The following is an 18,509-nucleotide window of genomic DNA, read 5'->3' as shown; positions in this document are numbered from 1 at the left end:
TAAATTCATTGAAGATTTACACCACGTTTTCAATGGCTTCTTTCATTTAATTTTCCCTGACTTTTTAAATTAGTAAATATACTGGACCCAGAGGGAAACATATGGAGAAAAGCAGAAAAACAAACAAACAAAAAAACAAAGCAGTGCAAATCTCTGTGTCTTGTACAATAGCCGTTATTTGGTCTTTGCATTTGAGTATCTGAATGAACTGTGGTCTGCTTTTCATTACTCTCCATCTGGAGCTGTTGCCTGCTTTGTTCAGCAATTTCTGGTCATTTTGGCCTGACGGTGACTGTTTTGTTTTATGTTGCCATATTTTACAGAATGAAAACTGCCACAGCCACCACCCAAGAAAGAACAATCTTGAAGACGAGAAGTTATGTTGAAAGAGTTCTCCATGACCCCTTCCAAAATAGAGAGTGAGTGTGTTTCTCTGGGCCCGCCTACTGTACAGAACTTCAGGGTGTGAGTGGGATACAAGGAGGGAACAAAAGCCTTTCTTTCAGATGCTAAGTTAGGGTAAGAGTCTAAGGTTGGGCTAATATATCAAGGTTCATTTTGAGGCTTTTTCTTTCCATCTTCAAGGAGACTAGTGAATGTACTTCCTCACACCACACTAAATACTAACTTGCATGTAATATACTGCATGTGCAACAGCTCATGAAAAATTGAATTCATATCATATCCTTAAACACAAAAATAAATAAATCCTGTCTGCCTAAGATTTGGTTTTAATTGCACAGCCTGAGTCTGGAGGCGAAGTTGCAAATGGTTCAGAAGCAAGTGTCTCAGAGAAGACCAAATCCAATTTGCATTCTCTAATGACAAGCTCGTGATTTTGTTTGAAAAAGCCACGTCACCCTTTCCATTCCCTTCCGTAAGAAATCCACGGTCAAGAAGAACTCAATTTCTGCCGATTATTTAAAAAAGCAAAACATAATATTCTCTCCCAATTGATTACCATTTTCATCTGACATTATTTTACAAGAAACAAAGAAATATATAGTCATAGGCTCCACATAGTTCATAAAAAGAAGCACCAAAACATAAATATAATAAATATAAGTGAAACCAGATCATTTTTCCAAGAACTGGTTTTGTTTTTGTTTTTGTTTTGTTTTGTTTGTTTGTTTTGTCTGAAAAAACAACAGATTTGGAGAAATGTAAAGTTAATAATAATCTATCACCCATATTCTCACCCCCTTGACATATTTTTTGTTTAATATTGCCAGTATTTTATACCACAGCTGACACCAGGTGTTGTTGAATGTTATCCATGCACAACACACTTACCCATCAAATCAGGCCATATTATTACTATTATTATTATTATTATTATTATTATCATTTTATAGATGGGGAAACTGAGGCACCCAGGAATGTTGAGTCATTCACCACAGATCACACAGCTTACTTAGTAGAGAGGCAGTGTTCAAACCAGGAAGTCTGGTTTTACCACAGATGTAACTGTAAGCCATACTTAATCTCAAATATTTACCTAGCTCCGTATTTATTTTACACATGACTTTATATTCCTTTATATTCATTTAACCTCCTATAATAAACATGTTCATCATCTGACATAGCTTAGTCTTCTTTCCTGTCATTGCAATGGCCGTGTCAGTTGTATATGCTCCATAAGCTAGAATTGGGAGCTTGCCTATACTTGTGTCCAATACAGAGAATGAAAGAGTGCTCAGCGTGGGCCTATTTACACATTCTTTAAACATTTGTTTGAATAAAATATTTGGGACAACATTCTCAGTGTGATTACTAGAGTCAATAAATGCCTTTTATTGCTCTCTCCACACTGACTTTATAAGAAATCTCTACTAATTTAGGATGATGCCAACAAAGATGAGTGACCAGATGGACAGGAACCAGCATTGGATGGCCTGCATGAAATAATATTTGCTACCTGAGTGGATATAAACTATCACTGCAAATTACTATAATTTGCATGTTTCCGGTTGTTTCTTGACTCACCCAGAACACACTGCTCCTTTGCAGCCCTTTTAAGTGTTTGTTGGTTTTTGTATTTTGTTTTTCCTTTCTAACATCTCCTCTCCCAATGGATCTATAAGTGCGGAGTTCTCCTTGCTCCTAAGTCCATCTGGTTTTGCTCCTACTTAAAATCTCCAATTTAGAATCTTTCATCATAAAATCTTACAACCAGTGAATCTTCATTTTCACTATTGTCTATAGACCCCCAGGTATCATTGCTCTTAGCTCTCCACAAATACCTTCTGGATCAATTACTTTCCCCAATACTATTCTGCTTCAGTTCCTGGCTATTTCAATAAATACTTAGATGGTTGTTTCAATGTCTTATTTTATCAGTTCCTTGAACTCCTCAATGATGTCACATCTTCCTTCCAACCTTAGAAATGCACTCCCCTGGTTATGATTGACAACTATAAACAATTTTCCATAAATATAGTTGCTGCCTCTTCCCAACTGCATGTCTTTTGTACTGGTAACCATTTCAGGGGCCATTTTTCTGAAAGGAATACTCTAAATAGGATTCAGAATATCATTAAAATAATATTTTCCCTCAAACATGAAAGTGACAGTAATACCTTTCTGATCATGAGTGCTTACTTTTAGGATACCCATCTCCATGTATTTGAGGAAGATTGTGATTCAGAATCACTACTGTTAATCCACAGGCTCCAGATGTTGAAAAGGTAACTGGAGGGTTTTATTTGTGTGTGTAGAATGACCACATGTTCACTCCACCTTCTTCATACTGCCCTCAAGGCAAAAGGTCTAATAGCCCTCGGGCTTCCCATAAGGTCATCTTTAGCTACTCTTCTATTAAATGCTTTCCCTAGGAGGTTCCAGGGTCCCTCTCTTCCTCCCTTCCTTTCTCTCTCCCTTTCTTCCATCTTTCCCTCCCTCTTTCATCTCCTTCTGTATTTATCAGTGCTTATTACGAGACTAGTAGTCTCCAAACCACTTTTTAAATCCATATTACAATGAATAAAAATATTTGTATTAGCAAACCCAAAATTCATTTGTATGTTTAAAACATATGCATTTGTAAAATTACACTAATATGTTCTAAATCACACACAGGAGGTTGATATAAAAACAAAGAGAGGTAAGTTCTAATATTTTCTTCTAGCATCCCCAACAGATAGTCAAGCATTCCCCTGCAATACCTCACTTTGAAGGTAATCTTTCTAGGTTACACAGGTCCTGTCTTCATTGAATTTAAGTCTCTTTGGAGAGAGAGAGAGAATTAAATAAGCGATTACAAGAAAATGTGGAATGTGTTAGGAGTTTCTTCTATTCCAGCTATCTGGGTCTGCTCAATTACATCTTAAAATTCTTTCTCCCAGACCTTTCCCAAGCTCATCCATTCTGACTTGCCTTTATAAACTTCATTCCCCCAAAAGAAATCTTCATCTTCTCCCCTCACAGTGTTTTGTGCGTATCTCTATTATGGATATCTAGGTTACACTTTCACATGTATTAGGCCAATAACACTGATCCTAGTAAGCATGTTAGGATTAGTTTCTTGGTTTTCTTTTTGGTTTCCTTTTCAAACTGAACAATTAGATGACAGGAACCTGTCTTATTATTTTTTGGCTTGTAGTACCTAAATACCTAGTGCATTTGTGAGATTTTAGGAGACGTGCAATGTTTTTGTTTTTTGTTTTTTGTTTTTTATTGCTGAATAGAACCTGACTACCGTTACCCAAGTAGGCTAGGATATATTTTCAGTATATGAGTGTCTGTTCCTAAAACATATGCACATTATATCTGTATGTGAAATAGGGGCAGTATTTAGAATGATCTTGGCTCTACCATACTTCTTGATGTCAGTATTACAAAAAAGGCTGGATTACAGGAACAACAAATAACATATGTTACAGGAAGCATTCCAATTTTCTAGTAAGAACTGAGTCATGCAAGAGAGACCATACAGATTTCACAAATAATATATAACGCAACCCTTGAAAGAGTGTGGGATTCCCAGACATGAAGAAACATGAGTCACAGATATAGTCAAATAACTTCAGAAATGTTTCCAGGGGGAAGCAAGCAAACAAAAAAAAAGCCTTAATAAGATACCAACTCAGATCCCAAGAGATGCTGACAGCAGAAGCTTAGACACAATGGGCCCATCCATAAATTAATTCCTAGTCAACCCATGTTGCGAAAGCTTTAAAGAACAGATAAAACGTGCTTTGCATGGGGAACTTTTCCCCAGAGTTCCTCATTTTTATATAGGAAATCAATTTGCATCACTGATGATATCATTCAAATCACACAAACCAAAGTTGTTAAGAGGTAATTTAGTTTTACGCTGAAGCAATTTGATACTTGTTCTGATTTGTGATTTTCATTTTGTTTGTTAATGAAAAAAATTAATGAACAATGTTACTAGAAATACAACTCATCAAAGCCTCAGCATTATTAAAGAGGTTTGCCATATATTGTACGTGGTGATCATTGTGCAGCTGGTGCCTGGACATCTACCTTGGAGGAGCCATCAATCCAACAGCCTAGGCAAAAGTCCATGGTACAGATGCCCTTACACATACCTTTGCACTGATTTGTGTTTTTGTCCAGAATTGCCTTTGTGGATACAATTTTTCCATACCTGAAAGAGAGAGAGAGAGAGAGGGAAAAATCCATGTTATTATAGCCCAATGAAGATGCTTAAAATACCTTAATGAACATTGGTACACACACATTTGAGCAGGAATAAACCAAGAAAACAAGCTCTGTACTCCCATTTCACACCTGGATGATCACTTTTCACCAGTTCTTCTTTATAACTCGAGAATGTGCTTCCTTCCCTACATAATCACTGGGTTGAGCCTTCAAAAATAGACCTGTCAGGCTGTCATAGGTGGCTGAAAGGGGGTTGTGTGTGATTGTGATCAAAGTAAATCATACTGTGGATTGCTGGAGAAAGCACAGACCTTGGCGCCAGGGATGAACAGGGCTTACATCCAGCTCTGGCGCTGACCTAGTGTTGCAATGCTGAGCAGTTTAACACAACTTCTCCAAAACTATTTTTTTCATCTGTAAAAAATGAGAATTGTAATAATTCCCTTTTAGGATTTGGGAGAGGGTTAAATTGAAATATTAAGATTTCCTAGCAGTGCTCCTAAGATAAATAGGGTTTTGTTTTGTTTTTTTTTTTTGCTATTAAATACATACTGTAAGTTAATTGAGGATAAGGACTGAGTTTTGTATTCTCAATGCCTGCCACCATATGTAATAGGAACTCAATAAATGTTTGCTATAAATAAATGAATGATACAAGTAATCCAATGGTACTTCATCTACATTGAAGTTTCTACCATAAACACATGTAAGTATATTCATTATTTTATCATCTCTTGCAGAAGACCTAGTCTAGGTTTTGTTTTTTAAAAGATGGGTAATATGGAGAATGAAACTCAATCTCTTCAAGCCTGTTTCCTGAGGTGTAAATGATAGGACTGAAGAAAATAATTTCTAAAACCCTGTCCTTCTTTAGGATTCCATGAAGGATGCTCCTGAATCATCATAACATGGAGAAATTATAATGCAAATTTAAGTGCCAAGTTTACTAACAACTCATACTTATGTTCGAGATTTCAGCCATGTTACAACATGTTTGGCAAGTTTTCTTTTAATTCTGTGTTCCTAACCAAGTGTGAGTATATATGACAAATAGTAAATATTCCATGTCAGAATAAACTAGGTTCCCTATCACCACTGTTTCTTTTGCATTTACAATACCCTCTTATTATATCATTAATTCTTTGGAGCATTTTGGTGGTCATTTATTAATATTCTAGTGTTGATAATGTCATTGTGCCAGAAATGCCTTTGCCTCTTTTCTTTTTTCCCCCAGATGTTTATGGCTTGTTTTTGTTTGTTTTTGTTTTTGTTTTTGGCAAAATTCAACATCCATTCATGATAAAGACTCTCAGTAAAATAAAAATTAAGATTGCCACTGTAGATTCTTTGTAAGTGTCCTTCATTGGGTTGAAAATCTTAATTAATTAATTAATTAATTTTTTTGAGAGAGAGAGAGAGCACCCCTGGGCTGGGGTGGGGAGGGGCAGAGGGAGAGGGAGAAAGAAAATCTCAAGTAGACTCCATGCCCAGCACAGAGCCCCAACAACAAGCTTGATCTCATGACCCTAAGATCATGACTTGAGCCAAAATCAAGAGTCAGACACTCAACTGACTGAGCCACCCAGGCACCTCTCAGATGGTTTGACCAAGGATGGACTGAGGGTCCTCTAGAAATTCATGGAATTAATGTCATTATGAAAATAATAGCACCAATAGCTTTGAAAATCATTATGAGCTGACCTATCAATAGGTCACAATAGGAACTAGAATATTTGTATATACTTAGATGAAGGGGTCTGAGATAATTCCCACGAGTCACCTACATGCCCCTTGTTAAAGTCAGCCAGAACTGAGATGAAGCTATCCAAAACTGAATTGAGTATATCTTGCCAGCATAATCCTGACATTTCAGCTGCTTGCGTCCCTGGTACCACTGCATTTTCTACACCTTTATAACTATAACTCTATAGTTAAATAAATCAGAGAGAACTAGGGCTGAAAGTGTCTACTATCATTTTGCAAATGTAGGAAGTGTAATCTAAGAGATCAGTAACTTGATCAAAATCACATAATTTGTGAAAGTTATAGGAGGGACCAGAATATGGGATTTTTAAGATTGGTACGGTGCTTAACCATTATACCAACTGCCTCCAAAACAGAGAAGCTAAATATATCAACTCTTCTACTTTAATCAATCTTCATGTCTTTGGGAGTTCAGGTATTCAACTCCAGGGCAATATAGTATAATGGTGAAAAGAATACGCTATGACAACAAACTGTCATGGCTCAAATCTCGATTCAGCCTGGGTATATTTGGTTGGCTAAGTAAGCCTTATATGTCCTTTGTATCATCTCACCATCTATAATTACATAAACCCATTTATTTAAATATTCATTTAGATTATTATCTATTTAAAATTATATACATCTATGTACAAATATATAAAATGATAATAATCCCTACCTCATAGGGTTGTTTTGAGGGTTAAGTGGGGTTTACTGCAATGATAACAGTGGCTGGCATAGAATAAGTGCTCATTAAATATTAGCTCTTTTTGTGATTATTTCCTTCCTGTTATCTGCTATATAAAAATGTCTCTAGTCCTTGGCATTCTCTGAGGTGGTTAAGAAGTGGAAGGGGGTAAAGTCCTGTCCCAAAGGACAGTTTAAAACATTAATACTTAGACTGTCTAAATCTTCCACTAAGAAATTTGGAAGGATAGGGCACCTGGGTGGCTCAGTTGGTTAAGCGACTGCCTTCGGCTCAGGTCATGATCCTGGAGTCCCTGGATCGAGTCCCACATCGGGCTCCCTGCTCGGCAGGGAGTCTGCTTCTCCCTCTGACCCTCCCCCCTCTCATGTGCTCTCTCTCATTCTCTCTCTCTCAAATAAATAAATAAAATCTTTAAAAAAAATAAAAATAAAAAAAAAAAGAAATTTGGAAGGATAATTTACATTTACCACTTATATTGTTATTTTTAATGGTAGGGATTACATTAACTATGTTGTCACTGTATTTAACCTACAAATACCCATAGGTTCAAATCTTTTGTTTGTTTGTATGTTTGTTGGGTACTACTGAAATGTCTATTACCTCATGCCTATTTTTATACAAGCCCACTTCCTCCAAAATTTGTCATCCCCCAACATCCCCGTTCCAACAAACACATACAGACTCTCCTTCAAGCTCTATTTCATCCCAAGAGTTTCTCTTTTATGAAAAGAACCAGTAAAATACTATCATATTTGCATGGTCTCTTCAGTCTACAGTGGTTCAAAGTATCTGTAACTGTACCTTTTTTTAAGATTTATTTATTTTAGAGAGAGAGAGAACATGAGCATAGGGAAGGGCAGAGGAAGAGGGAGAGAGAGAGAGAGAGAATCTCAAGCAGACTCCACACTGAGTGCAGATTTCCCCACACAGGGCTGGATCATGCAACCCTGAGATCATGACCTGAGCCAAAATCAAGAGTTGGTTGCCCAACTGACTGAGCCACCCAGCCGCCCCTCTATAATTGTACCTATTAACGACAGTAATGTTTGCTAGATTTGGGCTATTCAGGCAAGTAAACATTTGCAAGACTATATATCTTAGTGTAGAAAACAAAAAAGGAGAAGAAAGGGAACATTTGCTGAAACTTTTTTTCCACACAAAGCACTATTTAATACAGTATGGGAGAAGTAAAAACTAGAGGAAGAAAAAGAATTTAGAACATTTATAACCGTCTAATATCAGGCACACAAACCCTTAAGACAAAAATCCTTCTTAATTGTTTTCTAAAGCTACTCTTGAAAATTTTATATATAAGTACCTTCCAAATTAAAATTTAGCTCTCTTTTAAAGAGGAAATTAAAAATTACTGTATCTCATAGTGAATTAGATCTCCCAATGGGACTTTCAGCCTATGGTGTGCCAATATTACTAGGATGTCTTTCTTTTCCTTCATTAAATGTAGTATATGTAAAAAAAAAAAAATAGCTGTCATTTTATTACAGCCAAAAAAAAAAAAAAAGGAAAGGAAGGAAATGCTTTCTTATGGAAAGCATTTGTAAATATTTCGGCAAGCAACTTTTTTCTAAAACGAAATATTATGTCCCAGGAAGCATTATAATGCTACTGTGAGTGGAAAATCACTCATCACATACACACACACACCAAAAAGCAAATTATGCTATCTCTTGATTTCCCTGTTACTAATTACACTCTAGGCAAGGCTTTCCAACAGTGCTGATCACGAAACAATGGAACACAACTGAGAGTACCTGACTTAGCCACTAGTGTGACTAGAGTTAAAGGAATTTGATTCTTTGGCTCAGTTACAGTATTTTGCACTAACAATTATTTCACAAAGCTGTGATATGCTTTAAACAACAAGAGAAGGTATTTAATGGGCCATTGGTTCCAGTTCATGTTTGAACTCTCCCAGTGACAAACAGGTACTTTCTGCATGACTGGTGCTGTATTCTCCATGCTCTGCAAAGTCAACATCTGATGGAGGTAAATAAAGGTTAGGCTTTTTTTTTTTTTTTTTTTAAGATCCAAACCACCACAAACAGAAAAGCCACCTATGTCATGTGCCTGTGAAGAATTATATCAAATCTTTCTTCCCGATGTTCTGTCAAAGTATCCTAATGGATTAGAGGAAAAACTACTATACGGGCTAATGACACATTTTTATACATTTTGGAGAAAAAATACTTCTGAGGCAAAGGTATTTCCAAACATAAGTTATCTCACTTCTTCACTCTCCCCCTTCTTTGGGTTTAGAGCAAGACTGTAAGTATTCATAAAGTTTTTATGACACCCATGAGTAGAAAGCAAAATCTGAAAATGGTCGCAAAATATGCGATCAGATTATTTCAGGATGATGCCTGGAAACAGACACCTGAGCTCTCGTGCCATGTGCTTCTGGCTCCAGAAGCTTCCAGACAAATCCAATTCACTTTTCTATGCTTTCATTTCATATAGCTAGAAGAGATACAGGATTATACACAGTCAACTTCCTCCAGGGGGTTCAACTTCTTGGGGGAAACAAATAAATGAAGTGAACACATTTAGTATCCTGATTCTTACATTCAGCACCTTCTCTAAGCCAATGTGAGAAGCCCCTAATTCACATTGCTAGGATGCATTTAGACATAAAAATATGCGACTCCACATAATACCTGCATATTCACCAGCTATCCAGAGGGCCAGTGCATTCTCCAAATGCAGCCAGGTCCCAAATAACATTTTCTTTCCATTCTAGGAGCACTCTGTAAAACAGTAGCCACTCTGTAATAACTACCCAATTATTATATTTTATGCTTTCATAACTGAGTTTTATATAGTTATGTGTTGTCTATTAACTGACTTTTACCCTAGCTTGTCAGCTCAAGTTTTACATTTAATTTTTTAAAGAACAGCCAATTCTTTCTGGCATTTATTCTTATTCTTAAACAGCATTTGGGTCAAACTGTTTGTTGATACACTTGATTATTCCATATACAAGCTTAATTTGAACTAATGGAATCTTTTATTTTCCAAAGTTGAAAAGAAAATAGAACTATTATGGGTCTACTCTTCATGCATTATGAAGACATCAAATTGGTGGGATCTTTCTATAAAGAATTTATTTTTAAATCCTTTTGCTGAATCACCCACTATGTATATTAATTCAAAAAATACAGGCAAAGACTGAAAATAGAGTCTCCGCAGTCAATTAACTCCCAGCTAACTCATTTTTCACATGCCTTCTGTATTGATACCAGACTCAAAAAAGGTATTGCATTTATTTAACGAGTGAAATATTATCCTTTCAGCAAATGTGGTTGTTTGCCTACTTCTAGATGGCTCATTCATTCTTTGGCATTTTAGGATGCTAATGGAGTATAGCTATGGTTTTAGGGATCCAGCAGGAATGTGGTGGGGCCATTCTTTCGATGGGCCACATCAGCCAGGTTTCATCTACAAGAGAAGTCCACAGCTCAATAATATTCTGAAGCATTAACAAGTTCAATCTACCACTGAGTGGCCAAAGCCAGCAATAACTGGTGGGCTGAACTATGTCCCCTCAAAATTCGTGTGTTGAAGTCTTAACCACCAGTAACTCAGAATGTAATCCATATTTGGAAAGAGAGCCTTTAGATAATTAAGGCAAAACAAGGTCAGATGGGTGGGCCTAAATCTAACATGACTGGTGTCCTTATAGATTAGGACAAAGATAGGCACAAAGGAGAGACCACGTGAGGACACTGGGGTAAGACAGCCATTTGTGAGCCAAGGAGAGAGGTCTCAAAAGAAACAACCCCACCAACATCTGGATCTCATACTTCTCACCTCCAGAACTGTGAGAAAATAAATTTTGTCACTTAAGCCACCCAGTGTGTAATATTTTGTGATGGCAGCCCTAGCAAACTAATACAATAACATCTATCCAAGACCTGGTAAGCTTTGGAAAAAGGAAGAGAAGTGAGAATATCCAGACCACTGTCCTCCTTTTAATCCTTTGCTCAATGATTTCGCAGTTGGTCCCTCCAAGCCCTAACCTATCACCCCCAAACTCTTTGTCATCCAACATCTGTGTGGATGACAGAAGCCAAGAAGTATCCCAGCATCACCCAGAAGAGGCAACTAATAATCTAGAACCTGGTTCTTAGCCTTGTGGTCTGGACATTCTTTCCCTCCCTTGCCCACCCCAGAGATAGTCAAATTCTTGAATCATGGATCCACACCAAGTAAATTTCACAAGTCCATTGCACAAACTAAAATGCCATTTATTAACTTACAACTTGAGAATAACACATTACAAAGAACACAAAATAAGAGTTTCCAGTTGGGAGAATTGAAGAAAACTTCTCAGAAGAGGAAGTGTTTGAAGAAAGGGCAACATTTTGGCAATCAGAAGCTTTTTATTCTTTTTAGAAATAATAAAGACAATTCCTCCAAAAAAGTTTATTTTTTACACCAGTGTGTTATTTAGCAAATTACTATTTTCACACTACAAATAGTCTCACCAAAATTCTACGGCTATAAGACTACATTTACAATCTGACGAACCCTAAGACAATGGTCCTCAAAGGCTAATGTGCACCAGAGTCTCTCGGAGGGGCTTATTAACACACAGATCACGGGGCCCTACTCCCAGAAATACTGATTCAGTAGGTAGAAGGTGGGTCTGAAGAATTTGCATTTCTAACAAGATCCCAGGTGACACCACTACAGCTAGATAGTGTTTTGAGAACCACCACTTCAAGAGAATAACACCAACAGCAAAGCACGTGTGGTTAGTTATTTGCAAGACTCCAGAGACTAAGGGAGCTGTCTGCAGACACGGAAAACTACTTTCAAAACTGCAAACAATATTTGCCTTTGATCAAATGATATTCCATGTTGAAAAGGCAGACTATAATTTTTTTTCAGAGTTTTTGCTTAATATAGCCAATATAATGACTACTTAAAACCCAAGTAGAGCTGGTTTGGAATTTTTTCAGGTACTTTTTAGAAAGAAAGTCCAATGAAAACACATGGGCCATGTCTATGTTAACTCTCTTCCTTCACTTAAAATAACTGGTGGTTAATTAGTGGTTTGATTGAATTAGAGTGCTAATATAGTGAGAAAACTGGCAAGCAGATGATTAGAACCGGTTAGTGCGTTTGTTGGTCCTTTAATTAGAAATGGGTATAAACCTGGAGCAGATACATCAGACCAAAGATGAATACTTTCAAATTCTAAAATAAAACAAAACAAAATCATTAAGCTGCTGGTTCTTAGAGTTGGTAATTCATGGGCTATACTTTAGATTATATATTTTGGTTACATAGTTAAGGTATATACCCTACCTTCTTAGTGAAAGCTTGTGAGAAAGGGGTTTCCATGCAAACACGATTGAAATCACATCTTCTGTGTACTTTCTGCAACTGATCATAGCACATTTCAGCTTGTTTAACATTCTTTAACATTTGGTCTGCTAATGTGGAAAGAAAATGGCTTTTGTTCAATTAATATGGACTTGAATCCCAATTCCACCATCCCTATGATGTGGGACAAATTACTCAATGCCTCGGCACCCCGGTTTTCCTGATCTGTAGGATCTGCTTTTAGAAATGGCTGTAAGAGGAAAGAAAACAATGTGTGTTAAAACTCCTACCACGATGTGTGGCATGTTGAAATTCCTTCTGTTCTCTTACTAAATCCTGCCTTATGCTTTGTTGCCTATATATTTAATTTATGGTATAAAAATGATTACTTGGATAAAATTACTCTTGTTTTGTTTTTAAGTAAACTCTACACCACATGTGGGGCTCGAACTCAGGACCCTGTGATCAAAAGTCGAATGCTCTACTGACTAAGCCAACCAGCTGCCCTTGACTTTGATAGAGCCAGCAAAACCCACTTAGGAAGTACATGCCTTAGCACTCATATGGCTTCTCATTTATACTCCGAGTCAATTCACAGTTTCTTCTTCACTTGCTCAGTCTCCTCCTGGCAATCCCTAATGACTTGTTCAGCCTGTTCTCCAGACTCAGCCATGTCAATGCTGCCCCCATTATCTTCCCAAAGACTTTTACCTTCTAACTTTGCACCAGCATCCACTGCTTTAGTTCAGAACCCCCGACCTACCCATTTTCTAGTTTCTCCTTCCTGGGCTGTCCGCTAACAAATCATTGTACTTGGTCTACTGCCCCTTGACCTGGCATTCTTTGCTTCTCACTGCTGTCAGCTCCTGGTTTACTCATGCATACTTGACTGTGAACAGAACTCCACTTCCTGTGCCATTTTGTTTTCAAGAACCCAATCCTGTACTACCAAGTCTCAAGGTCTTCTGTAAGTGGTTTTTAGATTCGAGAGATTTTAAATACCTCTTTTATCAGAAGCAAAGTCATCTTGTCAAGAATTCATGGGTCTCCCTTTTAAAACCTCTCTAATCACCATTCCGATGTGTTTTATTTAGCTGACACTTTTATAGCACTTTCTATGGGCCAGACCTTGTTCTCAGCTTCCTAAACATATCCACTCTTGTCAATCATCACAACAACCCCGTGTGTCAGGCTCTATCACTAGCTATATTCTACAAATAAGGACACTGAGGCAGAGACTTAAGTAACTTCCCCCAGGTCACATGACCAGGAAGTAGCAAAAGCAGAATCCAATCCCAGGCAGGCTGACCTCAGAGCACACGGTCTGCCAAAACTTCAATATGCTGTCTCTCAGCCCTAGTTCCTCCTGCCCCTGTCCTCTCTCAAAAAGAAAGTCACCACTCCTCCTTTTCTCTCTTCCAATTCCCATTCATCCCTGCCACAACTGTCTCTGCCCTTGTTTCCCTATATATCACCTATGTTTTTCTGAAACTTAACCTTTTTCTTGGTGCCAGGGCTCCTTCCCCTCTGCCTGCCCTTGTACACTTGCAGACTCTCTCCTTCTACACACTATCATCTCTTTGCATTCCCTGCCAGTGTTTTCTGAAATGATTGCTCTGCCCAGGCTACTTCTTTATTTTCATTATCTGTTTTTTACTTAACTCCTAAATACTGGCTTTTATCTATTGGAATAGAACTTTGAAAATTAACTAGTAACTTCTTAAGAAATAAAATAATCTGTTATCATCATCCTTGACGTCTCACTATCATTTAACCCTCTTTTTTGGGGGGGGTGATCAGTTAGCCCTCTTAAAAACCTTCCTCTTGAAACATTCTTTTCTAGGGTCCCATGCATTACACTGACCTGGTTCTTATCTTCCTACATTGCAGAAAGTTATTCCTTTATCTCCTTCACTTGTGCCTTCTCCTCCTCCAGGTTCCCAAAAGTGGGTGTACCTCAAGCTTAATCCTCAACCCACTTGTGTTTGGGTGCTACACTATCCACTCCACTGGTAATTCTCAAAAATAGCATGCATGAGAATCATCCATATGGCTTCTTATAACTCTAAGCCCCAACCTCAGAGTTTCCCATTCAGCTTGTCTGGAATTGTCTGGGATTAGGCACAAGAATTTGAATGTCTAACGAGTTCATGGGTGAGGCTGAATTGCTGGTCCGAGGGCTACATTATGAGAACCATTACATTAGAAATATCTTTTGTTACCATGCTTGAACTCCCATTTCTTTGTGTGTCACACTGACATTTCCTTCTCTGGATCTCCCTTTACCCTGAAATCTCAGTCCAGAATCTCCAATTAGAATTATCTGATATTTCCCCTTGGGTGTTGAATGGTCCTCTCAAATGGCACAGCAAAGTTGAACTCATATATTCTGTTTTCTTCCTTCTCTGAAAACATTTCTAGGGAAGAAGAAAGTCAGTAGCAAAATGTTCACAGGGTGGAGCTTACAGTGAACTGGAGAGCTCCAGCCCCAGTTGAAAGGGCATCTGCTTTTCACGTTACCATGAAGGAACATGATCCCAATGATGCTAAGCTTTCTGATTTTTTTGAAAAGAAATCTTTATTTTTTAGCAAAATTTCCTGATTTTTCAAAGTTTAAGGCTTAGGGTTTTATAAAACAATGTGAAAACTAACTAAAACAGCTCTTGGACATAGACTGAACCTGAGGACTATCACATTGTGATGTTGGCACTAATGTCTTCCAGCCTCTGATTCTCTGTCTAAATGACATAGGCCCTTCAGGGGCACCTGGGTGGCTCAGTCGGTTAAGCATCTGCCTTTAGCTCAGGTTGTGATCCCAGGGTTCTGGGATCGAGCCTCATGTCGGGCTCTCTGCTCATCTGGAAGCCTGCTTTTCTGCCTGCCACTCCACCTGCTTGTGTACTTTCTCTCTCTGTGTGTCAAATAAATAAATAAATCTTTTAAAAACAAACAAACAAACGAACATAGGCCCTTCAAGGGTAAACTACATGTTCTGACTTTCTTGTCCACCAGCTATTTCTCCCAAATCTGAATAGTTGTGCTCACAGCCTGCATGAAATCACCTGGTATTAATATTATTATCATTGTTATTGTTTTATTGTTTTGTGATATTATCTGCTTATTCTCTAGGAGATTGTCTCTTCAACCAGACCTGGATTTTTCAGAGGTCCAGATAATGTTTTATGCTTTTCTGATCATCCTCCAAAATATCCAGTATAGAGCTTGGTGAATAAGCATCCTCTCTGAAAATCTGTTGATTTTTAAGTTACCTTTATGGACCTGCCAATGTTTTCTACATCAGAAACACTGGACTACATTTATATACAAACACATATGTACATGCTATAAACTGAACACTCGCTACATGCCAGTCACTACACAGAGTAAATTAGATATTTTATTCCAAATTATCACAACTCCTTAATAAGTTGATATTATTATTCTCATTTTTTAAAGATGAAAAAAAAGAAGTTAGCTGTATTGTTACTTGTCCAAGTTGACAGCTATTGAGTTATACTGATTACATTCAAACTCAGGTGTATTTGTCTACAAAACCCTTACTCTCTCCTTGATATCACACTGTCATCAGTACATAATGAACAAGCCTGGATAAAAGTCAGTCCTCTGGCCCACCATAGGGCCACAAAAACATTTAAGTCTTTTGCAGATGTTGGACATAATTAGTCCTCTAAAAGGGAGAGGAATGACCAACATTCACTGGAAATAGTATAGTCAGACATTCATCCTTGATTGTTAGAACTCACTTCTAAAGAAACTTATTTCTTAAAGAAGCTTGTGACTTCACAACACGTAGTGCAGTCTAGTAGAACTGTGAATCTAACATCAACTGAATGGATAATGAAAAACGTAGCTTTGCAGCAGAATTTGCATTTGCTATTTGGGGGAAGATATCAAACCTCAGATTCTGAAAATCCTGACATCATCTATGGCCTCATTAGTATTAAGAAAAAACTATATCAAATGTATAGCATATGTAACCATTTTGAGGGCCGTATTTCAGAAGCAGTGGCATTGAGCTGAGGAGTGCACACTCTTGGTTTCCACTGTATCCCGTTACCGAAGTGCATAATCAGGTTCTCAAAAAAGTTTTGTGATGGTGCTGATTGCTGTTAAAATAATAATTCACAGGGCATCTGGGTAGCTCAGTTGGTTAAGTGTCTGACTCTTGATTTTTGGCTCAGTTCATGATCTCACGGGTCATGAGATCAAGCCCTGTCTCGGGCTTCATGCGCAGTACGGTGTCTGCTTGAGATTCTCTCTCTCCTTCTCCCTCTGCCCCTCCCCCAGCTCATGTTCATGCTCTCTCTCTCTAAATAAATAAATAAAATCTTTAAAATAGTAGTTCCCAATCCTGCCATGGTCACTTAGCTTCATACTAATTTCCTCCTAGATTTTCTGTGTCACTACCCTCATCCTCCTGATCTTAGCTCATATGACATCTTTCTTATGCCTTTTCTCTCTTCCCCAAGCAGCTAATTTCAATTTTGGTTATAATCCAACAGACATTGAGTTTATCTCTATTAGCCAGGGCATAGTATCATCAATGGTATCAATGACAAAAATGCAATATGCATTGTATAGTTCTGTATTGTAACTTTCCCTGTCCTTATACTGAGGATGAGTTATTCAAGGGTAGGGAATAGGTCTTATTCATTTTATATCCCTGGCCTTACATACAGAACTCACTCAATAAGTGTTTGTTAGATGGATGAATAAATGAGTTGATACTCTATATCTTACCCCTAACATCAGACAAGACAATCAGGATGGCAATGAGAATCAAGTATATCTAGGCAGAGATATATCTCCCACTTTGCAACACAGCAAAGTGTATATCCTACTGATGATGGTACATCCCTTTTTATATCTTATATTTGGCACATTCACTGCATCTCATTCAAAAAGACAGTGAGCTATAACATCACTCAGGAGCCAAACTAAGACATAGCTTTGAAGTCTTTACTGTAAAGTGTTTTATGGCATTATATTATTTTAAATCTACAAAGAGACTCAAGAAAGAAAGTGACATAAAATACCGAAAGACAAATTTCATATACAATAGGAGCTGCTCTAAGCTTTTTAATGGATGCACAGTTTTTACTATTGGTATGAGGAAGAGCCTAATGCAAGGAACTCAATGACATTTCCCAGGGAGGTTTGTCTGTAAAAGAATGATAGTCTTGAGCTGTCTGTGGAATCTTTCTGAGCTTCATCACATTTAAAAATGCATCTCTGTGATTAAATAATACAAGACTGCCACTGCTTCATTAAAAAAAAAAAAAAAAAAAAAAAGATCAGAACTCACAATGGGAAAAATAGACTAAACCATATAATGTAGAAAGAAGCAGTCCCATGAAGGGAATTTTTTTTTTTTTTTAAAGCTCACACAGACAAAAAGCAGAAAAGATGAGAATCAAGCCCAACTTTAATTTAAAGTAATTCTCTTATCCTTGATTCTAAACACTTACAAAACAAAGTACCTAAGTGGATAAGAACACAGTCATTTTTTTGTCAACACATCAATCTCTACATTAAATTGTGAGAGGTATACTGGATAAAGCTGCTCTGTGGCACCCCAAAGGATCCAGTCCTTGGATCAATAGCAGGATGCCCACTGTCCAATGGATATTCAAATAATTCATAATAACATAAATCAATGGTGAAGTCCAATTACCTATGTGATGATTATTTGCTTTATAAATTCTCTGTATTACCCATAGTACTTTTTAAATTATGTGTAAAATACATATAACTATCACACCAGGTGGGCGGGGAGACTTAATAAAAGAACGCCTGTTAAGCACTCTGGCTTAATGAAAAGCTTATAGTAGATACTCAAAAACAGTAGTTGCTGGGGTAATGATCAATCTTTCAATTATTTAATGGTCAGAAAATTCAGGCTGATTTTATAAATAGATTCCAAAAAGCATAATTAATAAATTGCATAGATTACAAAATTTGTTTAACTCAGTGACTTCTGGTTCATTTGCCTTAACCCTGCCCACTATTACTGCAGGTACACACAGACATACATTCCTGAGTGCATTCCTTTCATTCCACT

General features: G+C 37.4%; 1 protein-coding gene across 2 annotated transcripts in view; it reads right to left on the bottom strand.

Moving 5' to 3' along the window:
- RBMS3 (RNA binding motif single stranded interacting protein 3) overlaps positions 1–18,509 on the bottom strand; it is a 1,498,583-nt gene that overhangs the window by 491,942 nt on the left and 988,132 nt on the right. For both annotated transcript variants that reach the window (XM_032408843.1, XM_032408844.1), the window contains one exon: positions 4,554–4,612. In XM_032408843.1, the coding sequence (XP_032264734.1) occupies positions 4,554–4,612 (59 nt within the window). The remainder of the gene's footprint in view (positions 1–4,553; positions 4,613–18,509) is intronic.

The sequence above is a fragment of the Phoca vitulina genome, unplaced genomic scaffold, assembly GCF_004348235.1.
Source record: "Phoca vitulina isolate PV1807 unplaced genomic scaffold, GSC_HSeal_1.0 scaffold10, whole genome shotgun sequence".
Lineage (NCBI taxonomy): Eukaryota > Metazoa > Chordata > Mammalia > Carnivora > Phocidae > Phoca > Phoca vitulina.
The sequence above is the reverse complement of the archived record's forward strand: the minus strand, read 5'-3'. Positions and strand labels throughout refer to the sequence as shown.